This window comes from Garra rufa, chromosome 18 (assembly GCF_049309525.1).
Source record: "Garra rufa chromosome 18, GarRuf1.0, whole genome shotgun sequence".
In the NCBI taxonomy this organism is placed as follows: domain Eukaryota; kingdom Metazoa; phylum Chordata; class Actinopteri; order Cypriniformes; family Cyprinidae; genus Garra; species Garra rufa.
In genome coordinates this window covers 21,445,526-21,468,508 of record NC_133378.1, presented here as the reverse complement: position 1 = coordinate 21,468,508, position 22,983 = coordinate 21,445,526, and the positions used below count along the sequence as shown (strand labels likewise).

At 35.3% G+C, this 22,983-nt stretch overlaps 1 protein-coding gene across 1 annotated transcript; it reads right to left on the bottom strand.

Annotated features, from left to right (window-relative positions):
* Positions 1–665: 665 nt before the first annotated feature.
* igsf21b (immunoglobin superfamily, member 21b) lies at positions 666–21,597 on the bottom strand. Its single transcript, XM_073823509.1, has 10 exons — positions 21,356–21,597; positions 13,747–13,859; positions 10,426–10,547; positions 10,181–10,299; positions 8,673–8,788; positions 8,056–8,536; positions 5,856–5,956; positions 5,152–5,344; positions 1,509–1,547; positions 666–1,425 (listed from the first exon to the last, which is right to left on the bottom strand). Exons 1-10 carry the CDS (start codon positions 21,411–21,413, stop codon positions 1,349–1,351), a joined length of 1,419 nt encoding a protein of 472 aa, XP_073679610.1. The 5' UTR covers positions 21,414–21,597; the 3' UTR covers positions 666–1,348.
* Between the last annotated feature and the right edge of the window lie 1,386 nt (positions 21,598–22,983).

Here is a 22,983-nt window from a genome sequence, read left to right as displayed (position 1 = left end):
ATTGGCCATATTGGCACCACTGTAAACAATGCCACAGAACCGAGTGCCAAAACTGTCTGAGGAACAAAAGGTGTTTGTGGTTGGCCAAACTGAACCAGGATCTCCTGGGCAAGAATATTGACAACATGTGTTTGTTTTTATCATTTCCGGTCAGGTAGGTGAAATATTAGGCTAATATCTTAATTAATACTGCTTGTATGTATCTTTACCACCCATTAACTTTAGTTTGTCAAACTATTGCGCCCTTTCCTGCTGACTAAGTCCTTCCCTATATGATTTAGAAGCTTCCACACGTTTTTTTTCCCACGGTTTAGACAGCATAAATGAACAGAACAACATATTCAGTAGTACATTAACGTGCAATCCATGCTTGTTTATATATTAAAATTTAGTTTTAATATATATAAGGTAAGAAATTTACAAAATGTCTTCATGGAACGTGATCTTAATATCTTAATAATTTTTGGCAAAAGAAAAAATGGATCATTTTGACCCATACAATGTATTTTTGGCTATTGCTACAAATATACCCGTGCTACTTATGGCTAGTTTTGTGGTCCAGGGTCACAGTTGGACTGTTTTTTGAACAAGGAAAACACTGTAAACTGTCACACCATCATTTACATTTTATACAAATTTCTGTACAAAAAACTTAAGAATTTAAATGAGTTTTAAAACTTGCCTTTAATTATTCTTTATCACATGTAGCAACCTTGTTGACTGCAGAGATAATGACATTGCACTATAATGCATTACACAACTGTTTGAGGAACTTCTCAGTGCACGCCAACCAAGGGTCTATGGACATTTTAATGCATAAAAAATGTATTTGGTCTGAAGATCTATACTGTCATCTAGAGGTCATATGCAGTAGGTGAACCTGATCCTCAACTTTCAAAAGCTTCAGCCATGAAATCAAGTGATTTTGTACTCAACAGCTCAGATATATGGAACAACATTAATGAAATGACATTACAATAAGCTGTTTAGAATGATGAAAGCTGTAATGTATGTCCAGGATTATCTGTATGTGGGCCGTCCCATTCCGTTTCACTCTAATCCTTTTCTGCAACACAGCTGTGCACAAATACAATGTAGAAAATGAAGTCAAAGCATGAATATGTCACTGTATTGTGACAAACAGGTGCGGAACAAACTGAGCTGAACCGTAGTCACATGGTTGGGGTGGACAGGGAGGGTTGAGCTTATCGTTCTCATTCTGAGCACATATTTCTCTGCTGCAATCTCAGTCCTGGATTATAGCGTAGCTGCTGGACAGCGAGAGAGATGGCAGAGGAGCTGACAGAGTATCAGAGAGGGTACTAATGGAAAGCGCATCCCATAGTGCTCATGTTAACTCCAGAGTCAGTGACAACAGCAGCAGAATCAGCGAGGGTCCAAGCGTGTCTCCAGCAGAATTGCCAACTGAAAATAATTTAAAAGTCATGGTCAGAGTTTATCTAGAATACTGTTGGATATTTCATGTGTAGGAAGTTTGTGCGCCTTACAGTTCATTTTTATAGTCTCCTTCTTGATCCTGGGGTTTTCTGTAAAAAAAAAAAATTGGGTTTAGTTAAACTGTACAAGCTATTAATTAAAAAAAAGAAAAACATTAAAGCACTGAGTATTTTGGTTATGTTGAACTTGCTGATATTCTGGTCATCATGGACCTATACAGACACCTAGTGGTGCGGATGCACCATCACGGAAAAGTGATTGTAGATATGCTCTACTTGAATTCAGCCATGATTATTAGTGCTGCAGAGATTTTTTGTTCTAGTGTCCTTAGATCAATAGGATTTTTGAATGAGTTTTGGCTAAAGCTGTAGTGGAATCTGTCAACTCAAATCTGCAGACTCACTCTGACTTTCAGCAACTAGTCTCAACTTCTCCAGACTGTAAATCGGTGGTATATTGGGGCAAAAATCGCGTAGTGTATTCCAGGCTTAAGCAACATGCCTGCCAGTTTTGTTCTAACCAACAGAAAAAAAGTTTTTACAATAAATTGCACTACCAATGGTGCAAAGTTAGCTCAGATTACATCAAACCTTGCAAATTCTTATTAGTTATACTTTGTTCTCAAATTGTTGATATCAACATCAGCATTGCGTGACTATGTGTATTTAGTGTGTAATTTTCAGTGTAAACAGATCAAAACAGACTTTTGAAAACTATAGCGTGGCTGAATAACAGATAATACATCTTGGAAGTATTTCTAAAATAACAAGTTTAACTGGAAATTTAATCTGAACAAATAAGCAACATGTCTGCCAGTTTTGTTCTGACCAAATGAAAAAAGAAGTTTTACAATAAATCGTGCTACCAATGGTGATTTAAATCTAACGATCGCAAAGTTAGGTCAGATCACGCCAAGCAATGCAAATTACTATTAGTTATACTTTGTTGTCAAATTGTTAATGTTAACAACATTAGCATTTCGTGACTACATGTATTTTAGTGTGTATTAAGGTTACGCCTGTCATTTACACTTCTCCGGCGTTTTCGACTCCCGAAAATGGACACTTTCGAAAATGCAGTAGACCCCGTTTTAGTTTGAAAACTCTGGGGTAGCGTTTCAGTGTAAACAGACCAAAATAGAGACTGTTAAAAAATGATGATGTGGCTGGCCACATTCGCTCTACATATCCTTATAAACAATTACATCATGCTCATTATAATTTGTCTAAAACGCTGTTTTAAAACAAAAAAGCACTAGTATAAATGGCTTAATTTCGGAATTACAGATACTATGTCTTGGAAGTATGTCTAAAATAAGAAAAATTTAATCTAAATAAACAAGTAACATGTCTGGCAGTTTTGTTCTGACCAACTGAAAAAAACAACAACTTTACAGTAAATTGCGCTACCAATGCTGAATAAATCTAAGATCGCAAAGTTAGCTCAGATCACGTCAAACCATGCAAATTATTATTAGTTATACTTTGTTCTCAAATTGTTAAAGTTAAGTCGTTTACACTTCTCTGTCGTTTTTGACCCTAGAAAACGGAAACTTTCTAAACGCCGCAGACCCCGTTTTCGTTTGAAAACTCTGGGGTTGCATTTCAGTGTAAACACACCAAAATGGAGACTTTTGAAAACGGTGGCGTGGCTGGACACATTTGCTCTGCGTATACTTGACGACCATATAAACAGTAACATCATGCTTATTATGAACTGTCATGTGATGGGCGTTTTGTAAGTGTGGACGGAGATTAATGTTTCTGAAATGCCAGTGTAGACAAGGATTTAAAATGACGTTGTTTTAAAATGAAAACACACTAGGGTAAACAGGGCTTTACTTTGGAATCACAGATAACAGATAGTTTAACTAGAAAATGTAATCTAAACAAGACCCTGTTTACACTAGTGCGCTTTAAAATGAAAACGATCTTTGTCAACACTGGAGTTTTCACTGCGTTTCAGAAATGATCTCTGTCTACACTCAGTGTTGCCAGATTGGAAATGTCCAAGTATCGTACCAGAAGCTCAAAATTATCGTATTTGGGAGAAAATTGTCGTATTTCAGTCAAACGTTCAAAATAAAGATATTTATCTAGATGTTACAGCTATTTCTCCTTTTCAGCACTCATTTTCTATACCTTATTGCAATGCTAAACTAATTATCTTACCCGAGTCAAACTTTCAAAATACAGCTATTAATCTAGATGTTACAGCTATTTATCCTTTTCAGCACTCATTTTCTATACTTTATTGTTAAACTAACAACCTCAGTTTTGAAACAACTGACCTAAGTGCGACAGGAACGTTAACTTGTGCTCGTGAGAGAGAGCCATTCTCCACGATGATTGGTTGAGAAGACGTAAGATTGGATGAAAGACATAGACGTAGGATCCACACAGCTAGATCTTTGAGAATAGAAGCTCTATAATTACAACGACCATGGTGTCACAAAATTCTGAAATTATCATACATTGTGGTATTATTGATCGTACATCGTACAGAGGTCAAAATTATGGTACAAATACGATAATTATCGTACGTCTGGCAACACTGTCTACACTATACAACTAAAAAATGCATGTCACATGACCATTCAGGCTGTATATGTCATCAAGACATGAGCCTCAGAAATGAGACGCAACGCTTTTTTTATGAATGTATAATGTTGCCAGATATTGCTATGAAAAACAAGCAGTTACAAAAAGAAAGAAAAAGATATCCGAAATAAGTTCAAAGCTTGTGTTTTGTAAATACGATTAATATATCACTAACACTAACGTTCAACTTTCCACTTTATAAACGTCCCAAAGTGTCACACTAAATTGGAAAAACAAGTAAAAAAACACGTATAATAGGTGGATCTGGCAACAAACGGAGGCTCACCCGTGCTCTGACTCAACGCGCTCTCAAGCCCAGTTCACTGCGCTAGCTTCTCGCAGCAACGTGAATTGCAAACACTCATGTGATATTAGGTGGTTTAAATGGCTAAATAATCATTCAGAGAGCTTGATATTTTATATTTGAATATAAAAAAATGACCGAGGTCCGGACCTCGGTGACCTCATAGCTGGCTACGGCCCTGATCCTATTGGGTTTTTGCCAAGAGAACCAGTATGATGCTTGCTTCCAGTTAAAATTTTAACAAAAATGTCCAAAATGTGATCATGTGATCTTAACATGGCAACCACAATGAGACTACGTGCTTTATGTAAAATAAAACCGCTTTTGCTAAACTACTAATATGACTGGAATCATCATCTTCAAAACATCAAACATTAAAAAACATATTTTTTAAATATAAAACTACTTAATGAGAAACAACATGACTGAGTGAACTTTAAGTCCGTAAATGGTTACGCAAGATTTTATTTATTTTTTTTACTGATTAAACACTGTGATGTCTTCTGAAAATAAACAGCAGCTTACTGCGATTTTATCTCACTAAACAGTATGGGGCATTTAATTACTGTGTACAAACAAACTGGGTACTGTGAGAAATAAGGATGTTTGGGAATTGTCTGAACATTTTAATGGGTGCGAGTGCTGGATTAAGACAAAACACACCGAGTGTCAGATGTGGATCCAGCATTGTGAAGCAGACAAATCTTAGGTAGAAACCGAACAGTATGAGGCATCTGAATGTTGGCTACAGACCTCTTGAATTATGCATAATGCATCTAGTATACTGACCAAATACTATGAGGCGGGTGTGTGTGTTGGTAGATCCCAATGGGTTTTGGACCGTGCAGCGGTACATGGAGCCATTGAGCTCAGCTGGGACTCTCTCCAGAACCAGTACTTTCCCAAATCTCTCTTCACTTCCATCCAGCAGAGGTCCTCCCACACGTGTCCATGTGAACAGAGGCTCTGGAAACACTTTATTCTGTAGCACAAGGAAAAACAAAATATTGATTAAACCCTTCAGACGTTTAAAACATTGAGTATGGTTATACCCAGCATAACATGCAGAGTATATAGTTTATATTTCTCCGCATTCAAGTGTGAAATATTACAAACAAAGCTAAAATATTTATGAGAAGCTGCTTGGGAGAGTCTTTTTAATCATTTATATACATTTGCTAAACACCACTGGCAGTATTCATTTGCTCATATATTTTAGACTTGAAGAGAATATTAAACAGTTTTCAAAAGAAGCTCTCAAAGTCATTTACAGTCTGCTATAAATCATCGATAGCAACTTAATTATTTAGTTCAACATTTCCAAAGACATTGGTAGACATTATAATAAAACATTAGCTGTTGCTGTCGCCATGCATTCAAATTAGAGTGGCAGAGACAAAAACATGAATCACTGCTGCTAAGCTGCATTGTTTACAAATAATTACTTTGCACCACTTCATATACTAGAAATATTTCTTCTTTCATGACTGTACCGCTTTAGGCCCCATTTGGAATCCCTCCACTTTGATGCGAACCGTGTCTCCCACCTGCGCTCTGCTTGGCACCACAGAGAGTTTCGGGCCTTTTGGAGCAGCTTGTAAACAGTGAGAAATAAAAGCAAAGTCACTAAGGTTTAGTCCAACGTGATAACAGTAACAGCATTTTCAAGAAAAAAAAATCTATATATTGATATACAATTTATTTATATGTTAATTATATATCAGGGACCTCCCCAAAATGTTGCATTAAAAACATACAAAAATTAAACAACGCCAATATTACAAAATATGATTTTCACATGTTCACCTGCCCATCCAGTCCTGATGGTTAAAACAAAGGGGAATAACAGAAAAAGAGGAGGTGGAGGGATGCTGGAAAAATTGACGCTGAGATGATGAGTCCAAAGAGTGCTGCTTATATAGGCTTGTAATAATGATTTACTGGCCTCAATAATTAGGCTCCTCCTAAACCTGTTTGAAACTTCATTTAAAAAGTGTGTAAATCACTTGTTTTTCTAAAGAAACACTGTCCAACAGTGACACAAGCAGGTAAATTTACATCAGGAGTCTGTGTCTCTCTCGCCTCCCCTGAGCCCATTGAGTTTTAACAGACCCCCTAAAGCATGCAGTGAGTTTGGTGGGGGGTAATTGAGAATGAATGGGGGAAAGTCACATGAGATGCCTCCATCGCGATATGATTGGATGTGACTGGTTATGTTCAGCTGTCATTGGTTCATGTGATAAATCCCGCTTCTTGTGCTTGTGAGCGTTCGGAGTTTGCAAATCAGTGTGAGTGAACAATATAATGGCATTAATGAAGACTAATTTATGAAAGTAAACAACTCACACACTTAGATAAGACTAAAATGGCATGAAAACATGATCTGTGGGAGTTTTTGGTGAGTAATCTTGACCAAATTTAAAGTAAATCTGTCTGTGACCAATATTTACTGAGCTTTCATGACTGATGATTTGAAAAATTAAAAAATTGTTCAAAGTTGACTATTAAAAAGAATAGATAAACATAAGTTAAAAAATAATTTTTTTCTTTTTCTGGTAGTGTAATTAATGTTTATTTGACTAAGAAAATGTGACTGGAACATGAATTTACATTTGATTAAAAAAAAAAAAAAAAAAAATTCAGAACTACAACTGTGTTTTAATGCCACGTAAAAAAAAGCAAACAAACTAAAATTACGAGATTAAAGTTGAAATGTTTAGAGAATAAAGTCGAAATGCTTCGAGAATGAAATCGTAGCAATTAAAGTTAGAATATTTTGAGACTATAGCCTGCAAATGCAAATGCATGCCTGCATGCAAATGGCCCAGAATGGAAGCACCGGGAGAAGTTGCCAGGCCACTGGAATTTATTTGCATATATGTGGGATTATTAGCAAAATTATACCAAGTGTTATACTTACAGGGACAGTGTGCTTGGAAATAATATTTCATCGCTTTGATTGCATTCATTAGGCCTATTTGTAGTACGCCAGCCACCCAATAATAGCAATAAGCTTTGTGCTTTTGGTACTTTTAATATAAAACAAAGATCAGATTTTAAAATCTGTCAGTTTTATAGCGAAATACAAACAATGTGTCTTGCAATAATGTGTTTTTTACACTCTTTAATGTGGTAATTTATGTGAATCAGTCGTCTTCTCGATTACAGTGAGACAATAGTAAATTAATGAAAGATATTAATCTACACTGAAAGCCTTGTTCATAATTACGACATTGTCTAATGAAATCGAATACACTGCAAATACACATATGATTAAGACAATGGCTGTGCTGTGATTTCGGCTTGTCGCTAGGTGCTTTTTTTGAAAAGTTGCTAAATCTAGTGACAAAGTCGCTGAGTTGGCAACGCTGCATGTGGTTTGTATTGTTTTAAAACTGAAAGATTTTGAAAGCTGAGATTTTGGAATATATCTCGTAATTTCAGCTCGTCATAATTTTGACTTTATTCTCGAAATAATTCAACTTTATTCAACTTTCTTGTAATATTTAAACTGTATTCTCTGAATTTTTACTTTTTTCTCGAAATATTACAAATTGAATCTCGTAATCTTTGATTTTTTTTTTTTTTTTTTTTTTTTTAACGTGGCACTAAAACGCCGTCGTACAGAACACCACCACACACAACAGATAGATAGATCGATAGATAAACAGACGTATATAAAATGACACTCACAGAGTGTAACCTCTGCCTTCATGGGCATGGAGAGAGCCGGGTGCTTGACTTCACAGGTGAACAGAGCCTCATTGTCCAGTTGTGGGTTCAAGTGCCAGGTCAGCATAGCTTGGACTTCCATAGTACCGTCATGAAGCTCAGACTGAGAACTGTTGAAATAGTACAGCGGGCTTGAGCTCAGCACCCAGCGGGGAAACTCTCGGCTGATCACAGTCTCTGGGATGACCTCTGTGGTGGGACTTGGCTCCTCCTGAGTAGGGGCTCCAGACGTGTAGCTGCGCTGGGGCCTGTCCTTATCCAGACGCACCGGCTCGCTGTAAGGGCCCAGGAAAGAAAGAGACTTCTGTACTTTAGTATCATCCAGTTCTCGACTGATAAGCGGCTGGTTATCTATGGCGGCGAGCAAGCCTCTGTTTTCCACTTTGTCGGTGGGCATGAAAGGATGGACTTCAATAAGTTCTCCATCCCTCTTGAAGTACACCTAAGTTTGGTGAAGAAATAATTACAAGAAGTTACAACTAAATGGCAGTGAAACACATTTCCATTTAAATAACCTTTTCTTTGTACATGTCCGTCTTTATTTAGGTTTTAATTATTTTAGAGCTTCTTCTACGAACCACGGGGGCTGGTTTTCCTCCAGTCACAATGCAAACAAGCGTGAAGTTTTGAGCCTCGTAGCGACTGAATCGAGCTGGCTGATTTGCTGCCTCTACAGATATTGATTTTGGTGGAGCTTAGAAAAACAGAGACATTGAAAACTCATTATAAATCGATAGCTTCACTACAGCCATTCAAAGAGATAAGCAGAGATGACAGTGCGGCATTCAAAGTAATTATTAGTATCTTTCCCTCAAGGGCACTTTTGTGCTTCAGACCGCAAGCCAGGAGATCCTCATTTAATGAGCTTTCAGTTTATAAGCAAAGTGCATTAGTATGCAAGATTTATATCATAAATAGAAAAATCTCTTGTTCTAAGTCAGTAATTCATGGTAAAACTTTCTGATGATTTCTTAGCTGCGATTGAATGAACTGTAGCTCGTATCTCACTTACATCACAGCATATTACATCCGGAACTTATTTACAAGTGCATGGAGAGGGAAATTGAATGAATACCCTTATGAATATTCACAGATTTTATGGGCATGTAGGTACTTGCACAAGCAATTAAAAAAGAAAGACTGGGAATTTAAAATCTTGTTCTGGTTTTGACACCAAAAAGATTTACACAATGTTCAGCTAAAATAAGCATCTCTATTAAGAAGTTACTTGTGAATTTTCCATGATCATTATTACATTTACAGAATCTTTTCAAATAAGGGAAAAGTGCTCACTGGATTTTTGTTTCAATGATTGAGGGTAAAGATATACCGTAGTTCACATAAAAATGAGAATTCTGTCATCTTTTATTCTCTTTCCTTTGTTCTAAACATCTTTCTTGTGAGGAACACAGGTTCATACAGGTTTGAAAGAACATGAGGGTAAGTAAATGATGACAGAATTTAAATTTTTGGATGAACTATTCATTTTAAAGTCTAAGGCAGTTACTAACATTTATAATGGATTTTATGTTTTATGTTTCACCCAAAAAATTAAATTCAGTTATTAATTACCGAACCTCATGTTGTTCTGATCCTGTAAGACCTTCGCTCATTTTCAGAACACAAATTAAGATATTTTTTTGATGAAATCTGAGAGCTTTCTGACCGTCTATAGACAGCAAGGGAACTACCACAGTCAAGGCACAGAAAGTTATAGATATAGACATTATTAAAATAGTTCATGTGGCATCAGTGGTTCAACCGTAATTGTATGAAGCTACAAGAATACTATACAGAATACTCTAGTGAATGCACAGATGAGAATTTCCTTAATACCAATCTGACCTTTTAACGTGGTAATTACATTGAAAGCTTGAAGCTTTCATCAAAAATATCTTAATTTGTGTTGCGAAGATGATTGAAGGACTTACAGGTTTGGAACGACATAAGGGTGAGTAATTAATGACAGAATCATTTCATTTTTGCATGAACCAGATACTGAAGCACATCACTTTAGTTTTTGAAACTATAACCTACAATGCCGCAAACTAGAAATTGTGCGTGACTGTTTATAACTAGAACCTACACATGACATTAAGTGTGATGCTCCCAGATGCCAAGACCACCTTCTCTCTAGACGCCCTGTCGTAGATCCCCACATGGCATTCATATGGTCCATCATCTTCCATCTGAACTTCAGGGAGCCTGAGAACAGTGAGGAACAATCTGTCTAAACACATAACGGCAGTCATAAAAATAGCAGTGTACGTGCTGAGAGGAAAGCCAAGTAATATCCACTATAAACTGTGCTCTGCTGGATATAACTATAACCTGACAGTTGACTGGTAAACAAGGTCCTCTCGTCTGCGAAAGTCCTCCATGTGAGAAAAATTGGTGTTGTACATGGCATCGTAGGTGAAAATTTTCTGTTTTGATGTTCCACCTTCCGTCACCTTTGAAAACAATGACAATATACTATCATATACTGGGTAAAGGTGAGTTAAATGGATACTTTACCCAAAAATGAAAATTGCCCTATGATTTACTTACCCTCAAGCTATCTTTGGTGAATATGGCTTTCTTCTTTCAGACAAAAACAATCAGAGTTATATATATATATATATAAAAAAAAAAATGTCCTGGCTCTTCCAAGCTTTATAATGGCAGTGAATAGCTGTTAAGATTGATTTGAAGTCCAATAAAGTGCATCCATCCATCATAAATAGTACTCCATATGGCTCTGGAGGGTTAATAAAGGCCTTCTGAAGTGAATCAATGCATTTGTGTAAGAAAAATATCCATATTTAAAACTTTATAAACTGATCTCTAGCTTCCGCTAACTGTGGTACTCGGGTTCGCAAAAGAGTAGCGTTCCAGTGGGAGACGTAGGACATAGGCGAACACAAGAGCACAGAGGAGAGCAAAACAAAACACCAGTCATGAATTAAAATAAGGAAATAAGGATTTGTAAAGAAAAATGTCAGAGGATTTCAGTATAAGCCAAGAGGAGACTGGTTTTCCTTTGCTGTAAAGAAGAGATTCTCACCAGAGCTTATGCTACGCCCACATCCTATGTCCACTGGAATGCCACTATCCTGTGACAGTTAGCAGAAGCTAGAGATTGTGGTTTAAATATGGGGGTTTTTTTACACAAATGCTTCACTTCATTTCAGAAGGCCTTTGTTAACTTTTGTTAACTTTGTTAGTCGTGTGGAGCACTTTTTATGAAGGATGGATGCACTTTTTGGGCTTCAAAACCTCAACAGCCATTCATAGGGGTGTGCAATATTGACAAAAAATAGTATCTCTATATTTTCTGGGATTTTATCGATAACTATAATTCGATAATATTTTGCTGTGTGTGTTATTGTGCTTAAGGAATACCGTGCTGACTCCTAAAGTTTTTGATATTCTTAATAATCTGTGTGGCCAGTTCACAGCAGTGATAGAAATTATTCTTTTCCAGTAAGTTTAAATTGATTTTTACCTTTATGGTCATTTTTACCTTTTATAAAGCCATTTTTTTTCTAAAAGTCTAATCATCCTTTGAGTCAAATTCTTACATTTAATCAGTCAATTATAATAATACATTTAGGCTGTTACCAAACCAATTAAATCAGTATCAAGAAAATGTATCTTTGCAGAAGTTGCATATGAAGTGGCATCTAGATGTATTTACATGTTAATGCAGCTATATTTAATATTATTTTATAAGTGAAAAGATACTTTGTGAAATTAAAACCACCAGTAGGTGTCAGCAAGTCGCTGTTAATAAGTGAGTCATTGCAATTTGAACCGAATCATTTAAACAGTTGATTCATTCAGGAATGAAATCTGTCATGTTGCTCAGAGATGCAAAACAGTGCTGTGGCTGTGTTTGGAATGATTTTTGTTTGCGAAATTGAGCAAAAACAGGAAATATGCTGTCTAAAACATAAGTCTTTTAATATTAACTTCTTGTTTATTGAACTGTTGTGTAAAATCAATATCATATTTGTAGTCATGCTGATTTTGTCATGTGATATTAGCTATATGAAATAAAATAAATATATACATTTTCTGCCCCCATATCTTGAATTATGTTATTATTCTAAATAACTATAAACTCTAGTAAGTACGCACTATAACTGCGTACTTACTAGACTTTATCACGTAATTTAACGTTATGTGTGCACTCTGTAGGTGTGTTTTGATTTGTTTTTTGGCAATATATGTCAAAATGTCAAATCGCACATCGTTAAAACAACAATTATGATATTATCGCAGACCACATATGTGACCCTGGACCACAAAACCAGTCATAAGGTTAAATTTTACAAAACTGAGATGTATACATCATATGAAAGCTCAATAAATAAGCTTTCTATTGATATATGGTTTGTTAGGATAGGACAATATTTGGCCGAGATATGTCTATTTGAAAATCTGGAATCTGAGGGTGCAAAAAAATCCAAACACTGAGAAAATCACCTTTAAAGTTGTCCAAATTAAGTTCTTAACAATGCATATTACTAATCAAAAATTACATTTTGATATGTTTATAGTAGGAATTTTACAAAAAATCTTCAAGGAACATGATCTTTACTTAATTTCCTAATGATTTTTGGCATAAAAGAAAAATCAATAATTTTGACCCATACAATGTATTTTTGGCTATTGCTACAAATATACCCCAGCGACTTAAGACTGGTTTTGTGGTCCAGGGTCACATATATCGCACACCCCTAGCCATTTACTGCCACTAAAAGCTTGTATTGTATTCGTCTGAAAGAAGAAAGTCATATACACCTATGGCTTGAGGATGAGTAAATCATGGGGTAATTTTCATTTGTAGGTGAACTATCTACTTTAGGAGAAATAATTTTGCATTTACAAATGTTTCCTACTTAGAGTAAATGCTTTCTTATTAGCAGTAATTCACTTTAAATGTCTAGCTGTCATCTGGACTAAAATCGTCCTTTAAACTGTGTGAATTTCATTGTAAAAGATAAACTCAAGCATTAAAACAACTGACATCTGTGGTGCAAGTTATTGTAAGTTCAGAAAAAGCTTCAGTTTTTTTTTCTGAGCCATTTTCTTAATTGCATGATCCATTAACATCTGACAACCACATTTACATTTATGCACTTGGCAGATATTTTGATTCAAAGCAACTTCCATTGCTTTTAAGATTCAGTATCAGTTCTTGCTTTAACTAGGAATCAAATCAATGACATGGAGTGGAGTTGAAGAGATACAGAAAAGATGATTATTTACGATCTTCTTAAAAATTAAATAAACATATGATATATTGCAAATGATGTGGCAGAGTCTTTTTGAAAATGTCACAGAAATATATTGGCATACTGATGTGTTTAATTCAATGTTTTATCCATTGGCTCATCAATCCTGCCACATTTATGTCTCTGTGTGACGACAAAATGAAAACAGCTTGTCCTAAAATCACTGAGGCGTTCACTCTTAATCCTGAATATATTTTCATATTTTTGACAGCTTCTGTTCTCACCACGTCAGTTTGCCAAGAGAACAACAACCTAAAAGAGTTTGAAAAGGCACCAAAACTAGCACACTGAAAAACAAGTGATTATGTTTTTTCCAGGATGCTGAAATAAAAAGCGTATCATGCAAAGATGAAGCTCGGACCCCACTTACCCGAAACCATACAATCTCTCGTAAGTTGCCATCCGTCCTGAAATTGCACTTCAAAGTCACTGTGTCCCCCATAACCACAGGAGGGAGAGGCTCAATGGTGACTGTTAAATAACCTGGAAAAAGATAGCAGTGTCACTTTTACTGAATGCATTATTACATCTTCAAATTGCACAGCCCTCCTTTAAAATCCCATTCAAATTACCAGCAATGAGTCCCGGCAAAATTACAGTGCTCTCCTCATTTCTGAAATCATTAAGTCGTAAGTTAGCAAAACTGAGTGCTTTTGAAGAACGCAATATAAACCTCCCCCTAGAGAGGTCATACTGCAATGACAGTAAAATTATAGCATATAATGAGCTCTTGATCCAAGTGTGAATATTTCAGATCAAAAAGCATGATTGCAAAAACCAATATTAATTTGTGTTGTGAGAAGTCTGCAAAAAGACATCTCAGTGCTATGTTTCATTAATTTTTTATCTCCTCCCGGCAAGAAATAACAGACTTTCATCAGCACATACCTGACAGGTATACCTGATTATCCATTATTCAACAAACACTGCTTGTAATGACATTGATCCAGAAAATTTTTTCCGTATTATAGACATGTTAGTATTAAATAATTTTTAGCTCTCACCTATGGCAAAATAAAAACCAAACCTAAAGTAAATTACTCTTTAAAAATAAACTTTTAAAATAAATTATAGACTTTAAAAAAATGACCTAAAAACAATGTCTATATTGCAGATAATGTTTTTGCATTGATTTACTTTCACTTCTATGATTAAAAAAATTAAGCAAAGCAAAATATACTATAAAAAATAGCTTTAAAACAAGAGACTCTCATCAGTGCATGCCAGTCTGGTTTGCTTATATTGTAATGTATTGTACCTCTCTGATAAAATGAAAACAAATCAAAACAAAATTCAATTAAATGTAAAGAAACTAAATAAAAAAGGTAAGTTAAAGAAACAAAGTCAAATAAAATGAAGCAAAGTAAAACACAACTAAGCAAAAAAGAAGCAAAAAAGCAAAGCAAAACCCGTTAAAAATGCTACACAATAAAACAAAATGTAAAGAACCAAAACTAAGTAAAATAAAAGTAAACAACGTGAAACAAAACAAAACCTAACCAAAAAACCAATGCAAAATCCACCAAAATACTACACAATTAAACAATGTAAAGAAACAAAAAGCAAAATCAAATGAAGCAAAGTGAAACACAACACAAAACTAAGCACAATGGAAATGCAAAGCAAAATAACAAAATGTCAAAAAAAACGAATCAAAGCAAAGTAAAACAAATTAAAACCAAGCAAACAACTAAACACAAAAAGTAAAGTAAAACACGCTAAAAATGCTACACAATAAAACTAAATGTAAAAAAAGGAAAGTAAAATAAAATACGAAGTGAAACAAACACAAAACTAAACAATAAAACCAAAGCTAAGCAAAATAAGAAACTCTAAAGTAACCAAAAAGTACAGTTGAAAGAAGCCAAGTGAAACACTGCAAAAAAATAAACAAAACACCAAGCAAAGTGTAATCCGCTATTACTACACAATTAAACAAAATATAAAGAAACAAAAAGTAAAATGAAGAGAAGCAAAGTGCAACAAAACACAAAACTTTTCAATAAAAACACAATTAAGAAACTAAGCAAAATAAGAAACTATAAACACAAAATCCACTTAAATACTACACAATCAAACTAAATGTAAAGAAACAAAGTAAAATGAAAGTAAAACGAAACAAAAAACACAAAGCAAAATAAAATATAAAGAAAAAAAATAAGTAAAAGATGTAACAAAAAGACATAATATAAAGAAACAAAACAATCAATAAAAACAAAGCTAACCAAAATAAACTATAAAGCCACAAAAAAGTAAAACAAAGTTAAACCAAGCCAAAAATAAATAAATAAAAAACTAAGCAATGCAAAATCCACTAAAATGCTACACAATTAAAGAAAATATAAAGAAACAAAACAATCAATAAAACAAAGCTAACCAGTAACCAAAATAAACTATAAAGTAACAAAGGTAAAACAAAGTTAAACCAAGCCAAAAAATAAACAATAAAAAAACTAAGCAATGCAAAATCCACTAAAATGCTACACAATTAAACAAAATGGAGAGAAGCAAAACAAATCACAAAAAACAGCAACAAAAAACAAGCCTTAAAGCTGTAGTCTACGATGTTGAAAATCAGTCGAGAAAGCCTGAATTTTTAAAAAACTCATCCCGCCCCTCCACACGCACACCCCTCCCCTCTGTGCTACCCCCTCCCACCGGGAAACGACCTGAACAACGTCACTCAGTCAAGAAGGAGTAAACATGGAACAGAGATGTACCATGTGCGATGTCGGATTGCTTAGTCGCTTCAATCTAATGACCTCGCTAATGACACATCATATGTAAAGTTAACTTTCGACACTTGAACGTAGTTGCTTCATCAACAATGCAATGTCACCATTGTCCTAACAAAATAACTCAGAGGTACACGTTTGAGTTCACGCACATGCAAGATTAGCAACACATGCAATGTTCTATCTATCGGCTCGAACAGAAAACCGCTGACGTTAGGCATACTGAAATAGTCAAGCACTTCAAGAAATATAATTACTTTGACCCGCGATAGGCGATGCTGAACGGCTAACATTCCAATGCAGACCGGTAGCATGATCATGTTGTCAGACTGATAAAAAGCTATTTATGTAATACACCACACCATAAAAGTATAAATAAATGCTTAAGTTACCTGCTAAACAAAAAGTCAGCCATGTCAGCGTCGGTTTTAAGTCCAAGGTTTCTCTGAAGCTTCCACCAACGGGCAATGGTGGACCCTATATTGATTCGGCTTTGAGTCCGGCGTTTTTCACTTTTTTTTTTTTTTTTTTTTAAATCTCTGCTCTTTCCTCAATTGACTTTCTCTTCCAACCTTGACGTTTGGGGCGAGCTGGGGCCGCTTGCTGCTGTCTGTTTGTTGGTTTTTCTCCATTGCTAAGTTGATGCTGCCTAATTTCGCGCGAAATTTCATGTCGCAGGAGGGGGCGGGGTGGAGACGCGAGTGTAGCAGGGGATTGGATGAGAGCAGTTAACCAATGTAAGCTGTCCGGCCGGACACCTTACATTGGTCAATTTCTCTGCGGGTGTACACCCAATAGAGTGAATGGATTTTTTTCATTCTTTTTTCTCTTTATATTATTAGGATTGTACTGTAGAACCATAACCAGCATCTAAACGAGGTTATTAATAATGAACAATCTTTGAAATTGTAGACCATAGCTTTAAGCCAAATAAATTGCAAAAAACAAAGTAAAATTAAAAGAAGCAAGTGAAACAAAGCTGAGCAAAAACTAAACACAACAAAAAACAAAGCAATGCAAAATCCACTACAAATACTATACAATCAAACTAAATGTAAAGAAACAAAGTAAAATCAAATGAAGCAAAGTGAAACAAAACAACAAAACTAAACGCAACAAAACTCAAAGTAAAGAAAAATAACAAAATAAAAGTAAAAAAGAGCAAGAAGCAAAATTAAACAAAAAAGCAAAGCAATACACGCTAAAAATGCTACACAAGAAACAAATCTTGGTAAAATAAAGTCAAACAAAACACAAAACTAAACAATAAAAACAGTAACTAAGCAATATAAGAAATTACAAAGTAGCAAAAAATCAAATTGAAAGCTGCGAAGTGAAACAAAGCCAAAAAAACAACAAAAAACAAAGCAATTCAAAATCCACTAAACACCACAAAATTAAACAAAATGTAAAGAAACATAAAGCAAAATGAATCAAAACACAATAATAAAAAAAAAAAACCAATGCTAAACAAAATAAATTGTAAGAAGCTAAGTGAAACAAAGCTGAACAAAAAACTAAACAACAAAAAACAAAGCAATTCAAAATCCACTAAACACCACAAAATTAAACAAAATGTAAAGAAACAAAAAGTAAAATGAAAAGAAACGAAGTAAAATAAAACACAAAACAAAACAAAGCTAAATACACTTTAAATGTAAATCTACAAATCAAAGACCCATCTGTTTGGAATGGATTGCAAAGATGTAATGCACACACACACACGCACATTGTTCAGCGCATTACAGAATTACATAATGGCTGTCACAAAGATGGATTCTTTTGTGTAGTTTGATGCTTCAAGATCTAAAGCTATATTTCATCTCTGTCTTCAAAGTCTTCCAGCCATCAGTGCTGCCAGAGTCGTGTCCCTGCCCTAATAAAGTAAAAGGGCTTAGTTTACAATTGTTACTCAAATTTTTATCAACATCAGACAGAAAGCAAGAAATGCCTTCGTATCTCAAACAACCGTGAAAAGCAGCCCTGTCTTGCTGAGTGCTGCAGTTCCATTGAAACAGTCACCATGTACGGCGCGCAGGCATCAGAGTGGGAGGCAATCGGCCTATAATCTGTCACAAATTCACTGACCTACAAAATCCCACTGCTCCACCGTATTGGCTTTTTTAACTTTGACGTCAGCCAATGGATTATTTTTTTTCAATGTGTGTTTTTTTTCTTCTTCTCCTAATCCATGGTATTTTCTCCATCAACCAAGTGATTCTGTAGGCTGTCCCATATGCGGCACAGGACACTGGGAATGTCTTGTGACCCTCAGGCACACACTTCTGAGCAAATGCTACAGTGTCCTTTAGGAGGCTTAGTGAGTAAAGTCCATGTCAATTTCGATGGTTTATGAAGGTCCCACACCACATAAGCACCTTTTATAGACTGAAATAATCACAGAAAATCAATCTCTGGTCAAATGTCAGAGTTGGTTAGAAATTTTAATGGCGATGTGTAAGGATTAGTTGGGCTGCTGTGATGATTTTAGTAATCTATTTGATTAAGTAAACATGCATAAAAGCATATCAAAGGTTGGAGTGTATTAAAGATGTCTAGTGTGCTCACAGAAAGGCATTTGTTATCTGTGAATGTCAGAAATTAATTATACAGTCTGAAACAGTGGAGTTATCAGTTATTATATTATAACTGATATTCTTTTTTACACCCAGGGTTCACATTAACATTAGGGTTGGGAATCGAAAATCGATTCCGATTCTGGAATCGGATACTTAAGATAAAGAATCGGATACTTGTTATAAAATTAAAATTTCGATTCCTTGTTTCGATTCCTGGGTGCATTTTTTCATCTAGCGATCTGCCAGGACCTTCCGCGCGTACAACCTGCCAGGACCTTATGTGGTAATGTAAACATCAGTTGATAAGATGGATCGCGGTAAGCGTTTAAAAGTGTGTCTACGCTTTGTAAAAACCGAAGACAAATCTACCGCTGCACGCAAACTTCATCTTAGAGATCTTCAAGGGACGGATTTTAGTCCTGCGCCCGCCCGCTCCAGAAGGAATATATGTTATTTCATTCCGCAAAAGCCCACATAAAAGTAACTTCTACCCCCGTGGGAAGACAGGTATCTACTTCATCTCTTGGCTGCATGAAACAAACCCTCCCGGTAATGTAAAGGCAAAGATGACCAGAGTAATAGTAACGAATTTGATTGAAGTCGCGCGAGCCTAATGTATTCATTCTTGTAAATCGGAGTCGTACATTAGGCACGCATAAGTCCGCTGGTGATTCACAAACTATTCATGCTTTCGGGACTCTGATCCATAGTATTTTTGCGTGAAATTTCGAAATATTTGCATAGTTTTCAAAATAAATGTCCTGTGAGTTTTTTATAATGAATGCTTACCCATAGAGGTGGATCGTAAGGGTAAGTGGTGTTTATGCACATATGAGCACCAGCATAAACAGATTTACTATGTATTTACTGTATTTTTAATTTATATGTTTATTTTATAATAAATACAAACAGTAGATATTCAGTCACTTAAGAAAGAGTACTCTGAAGTTGTGAAGAATTTCTGAATTAAATAATTTAGGTGCTTTAAATCTGTATATGTATATTCAAAAATAAACACCTTTAGAGGAAATGTCAGGCATAGGGGGGCCTTGCAAAATTGACCCAAGAAGAAGGGGGCCCTGATATAAAAAAGGTTGAGAACCCCTGTAATAAAATAATATGTTGCAAGCTAGCACTGAAAATAAACATGTTTGATATATTAATGTTTGGCTTTTGTGTTTGTTGTTGTTTTTTTTTAACTAAACTGGAATCGAAACTGGGAATCGAAAAGAATCGGAATCGATAAGTGGAATCGGAATCGGAATCGAAATTGATAAAATTCAAACGATACCCAACCCTAATTAACATCCAGTCAATATTGGTTTTTAATGACTTATTCTTAAACCTTTACACTTGGTTTGCTCCCATCTTTACTGTAAAGTCATAACCTTTACTAAACTGCAGTGAGTATCAATCAATTTTACCTCAGTGTAACTCGCAATTCTGTTACCTTTCACTCCAAACCTTATTGAACAATAGCTAAGCCCTAAAATTATTCTATGCATCATAAAACTTAAATATGTTATCTGTTGCAAAGCTAAACACATAAGGCTTAAATCACATTCCTGATTATAAATAAAGAAACACAGCCAATGATAGACTTCTCAAAGCTTTTGTACCTCTAATATGATCTGACCAGTGACATTAAGTGCCTGACTGAAGGGAATAAGACGTGACATTTTGCTAGCCAGCATTATTGAGTTACAGTAAAGAGTTTGATGGCTGCAATTACAGATTCGTGTAAAGAACAAGCACTCTGTGTCTTTCTTATGCATGCATAGGCATGAAGGAAAAAATGAACTGTACTCGCCTTCAAATGAAAAATGTTCATTACGTAATATTATATATGTGACCCTGGACCACAAAACCAGTCTTAAGCAGCACGAGTATATTTGTATCAGTAGCCAACAATAAATTGTATGGGATAAAAATTATAGATTTTTCTTTTATGCGAAAAATCATTGGATATTAAGTAACGATATTTTGTACATTTCCTGTTATAAATATATCAAAACTTAATTTTTGATTAGTAATATGCATTGCTAAGAACTTCATTTGTCAATATTTAGATTTTTATTGCACCCTCAGATTTTCAAATAGTTGTATCTCAGCCAAATATTGTCCTATCCTAACAAACCATACATCAATGGAAAGCTCAATTATTTATCTTTCAGATGATCTTTCAAGCAATTGACCATTATGGCTGGTTTTGCAGTCCAGGGTTACATATGTGCCTGCTCTTAACTGTAGGTATACCTGCACTATTGTTCTGTAATCAATGACCTTTAATTATTTCAGAGTGCAGATAACACCGCATAAAACTGGGTCAGGACAAAAGATTAAGCTTTATTCTCAAAATAACCACCCATCAAAATCATTAAACAAGTGCACCTGAGTTTAAAGGACAAGCCAATTCAATCAGTGCAGCATTCATATAGCGTGGAACAGAATAACTTGAGGCGGTACATAGTGCAGATGTGCTTTAGGCGGTTTAGTATTGATGTATTGATAGCCTACTAAAACTGTACAGTAAAGTTAAAGACAGATATACATTCAGTCAGTCCAAAGCGAGACTCTTAAAGTGCAGAAAAATATCAATTTGCTGACTTTTACAGCTGTTAAACAGCTGACTGCTTATATCATACATAATTGAGGTAAAACTTACCTATAACGAAATCCAGTAGGTCAGCACACAGGAGCAAAGATAAAGTAATTATACTCATCTCTTTTATCTTGTTTCAATATCAGTCAGTGCCGTAAGAGTGTCAGAATTCCATCTTAATATTATGTTAATGTCATCCTCCGTACAAAGCTGAAATACTGAGTAACTCGTCGCGATTCTCCCTGTGATTTCTCATGGTGTTCTTCTAAGGGAGCAGCAGCAGCGGCGGCAGCAGCATCTCTGTGGGCTCCGTCGGGCGGAGATTCACCAAAGCAACAGATTTGAATGAATTCATTCTCTCGTGCGCGCGCCCCCTGCCCCGGGAGCGCGCAGTCATTAACTCTCATACTCACACTCGCTCTTTTACACACATCTACTCGCTCTATAACCTCGAGCAATCTAACAAAATGACTGCCGGGAAAAACGCTTAATGATGTTATTTACGTATTAGGGTTAGTATGGAAACGCTTGTATGTTTATTGTCGTAATTGATGTATTTTATTAATAGACATATTTTTTTAATGTAAAAATATGATGTGGTTTACTAATGTAGCCTATAAGGATTAGTAATGCACAGAACTATAGAAAGCCAAATGGATGGATTGTCAGTTTTTGGCACTCACACAAACACACAACATAAAAGGGTACATGACATTTAGATTCCCCTTAGTGTATTGTGATCATAGAGGATCAGGTCATGTGTTTTTTCAGCGAAATTGGTTTATTGTTTCATCGCTCTCTCAGCAGTTTCTTTCCTTTTCTTTGTTATATTAGCACTATAATGTAAAAATGCTACTTATTCTTAAACGCAAAAGTATGGGCGAGACTTCCTGGTTATTAGCGGCTATAGGGAAAATACGAGAAGAATAACAACGAGCAGTAAACGGTAAAACACATTAAAATAATATGGTAAAACACACTAATCTGCGATATCAAGCAGCTGTTTTGTACAGTTAAAAATAGTTGGACACAGACTGGAAGCCAGACCTATAAAATGTACAAATGGCTGAGCCCGCTCTTACGACTTAGGTCTATAATTTTAAACTATATGAAATATTTTTTTGTGGGTAAAAAAAACATTTTTATTAGTTATGTACATGTTACACTCTATGATGTTTAGTTCAGGTTTATATATTATCATTATATCAAAAATGAATGGGTAAATATACTATATTGCCAACAGTATTGGAACGCCCTATTCTAATGAACAGGTTTGACTACTGTAGATGGGTACAAATCCTAATGTTTAAGCATGTAATGATGATATTCTAGGGGCTTGTGTTTTATACACAGAGGCATGACAATGTTTCAAAAAGAAATGATTGATTCAGTCAGTGTGGAAGAACTTGACTGGTCTGCAGAAAGCAAAGTCCTAATCCCAGCTGAACATCTCTGGAGTGACTTTAAATGCAGACTTTGAGCCAAAAACTCATCAACAAACACCAATGACTTGTAACTATGGGTACAGTCATTTTTGACACTTCCAAAACGGTTGCAACGGAGATGGAAATTAAATTTATAAATACAGGAATTGTTTCCATCTTTGTTGCCACAGTTTTGGAAGTGCCTTTTTCTGTTCTAAAGAAGGGGTGTCCCAATACTTTTGTCCATATAGTGTATGTACAAGTCAT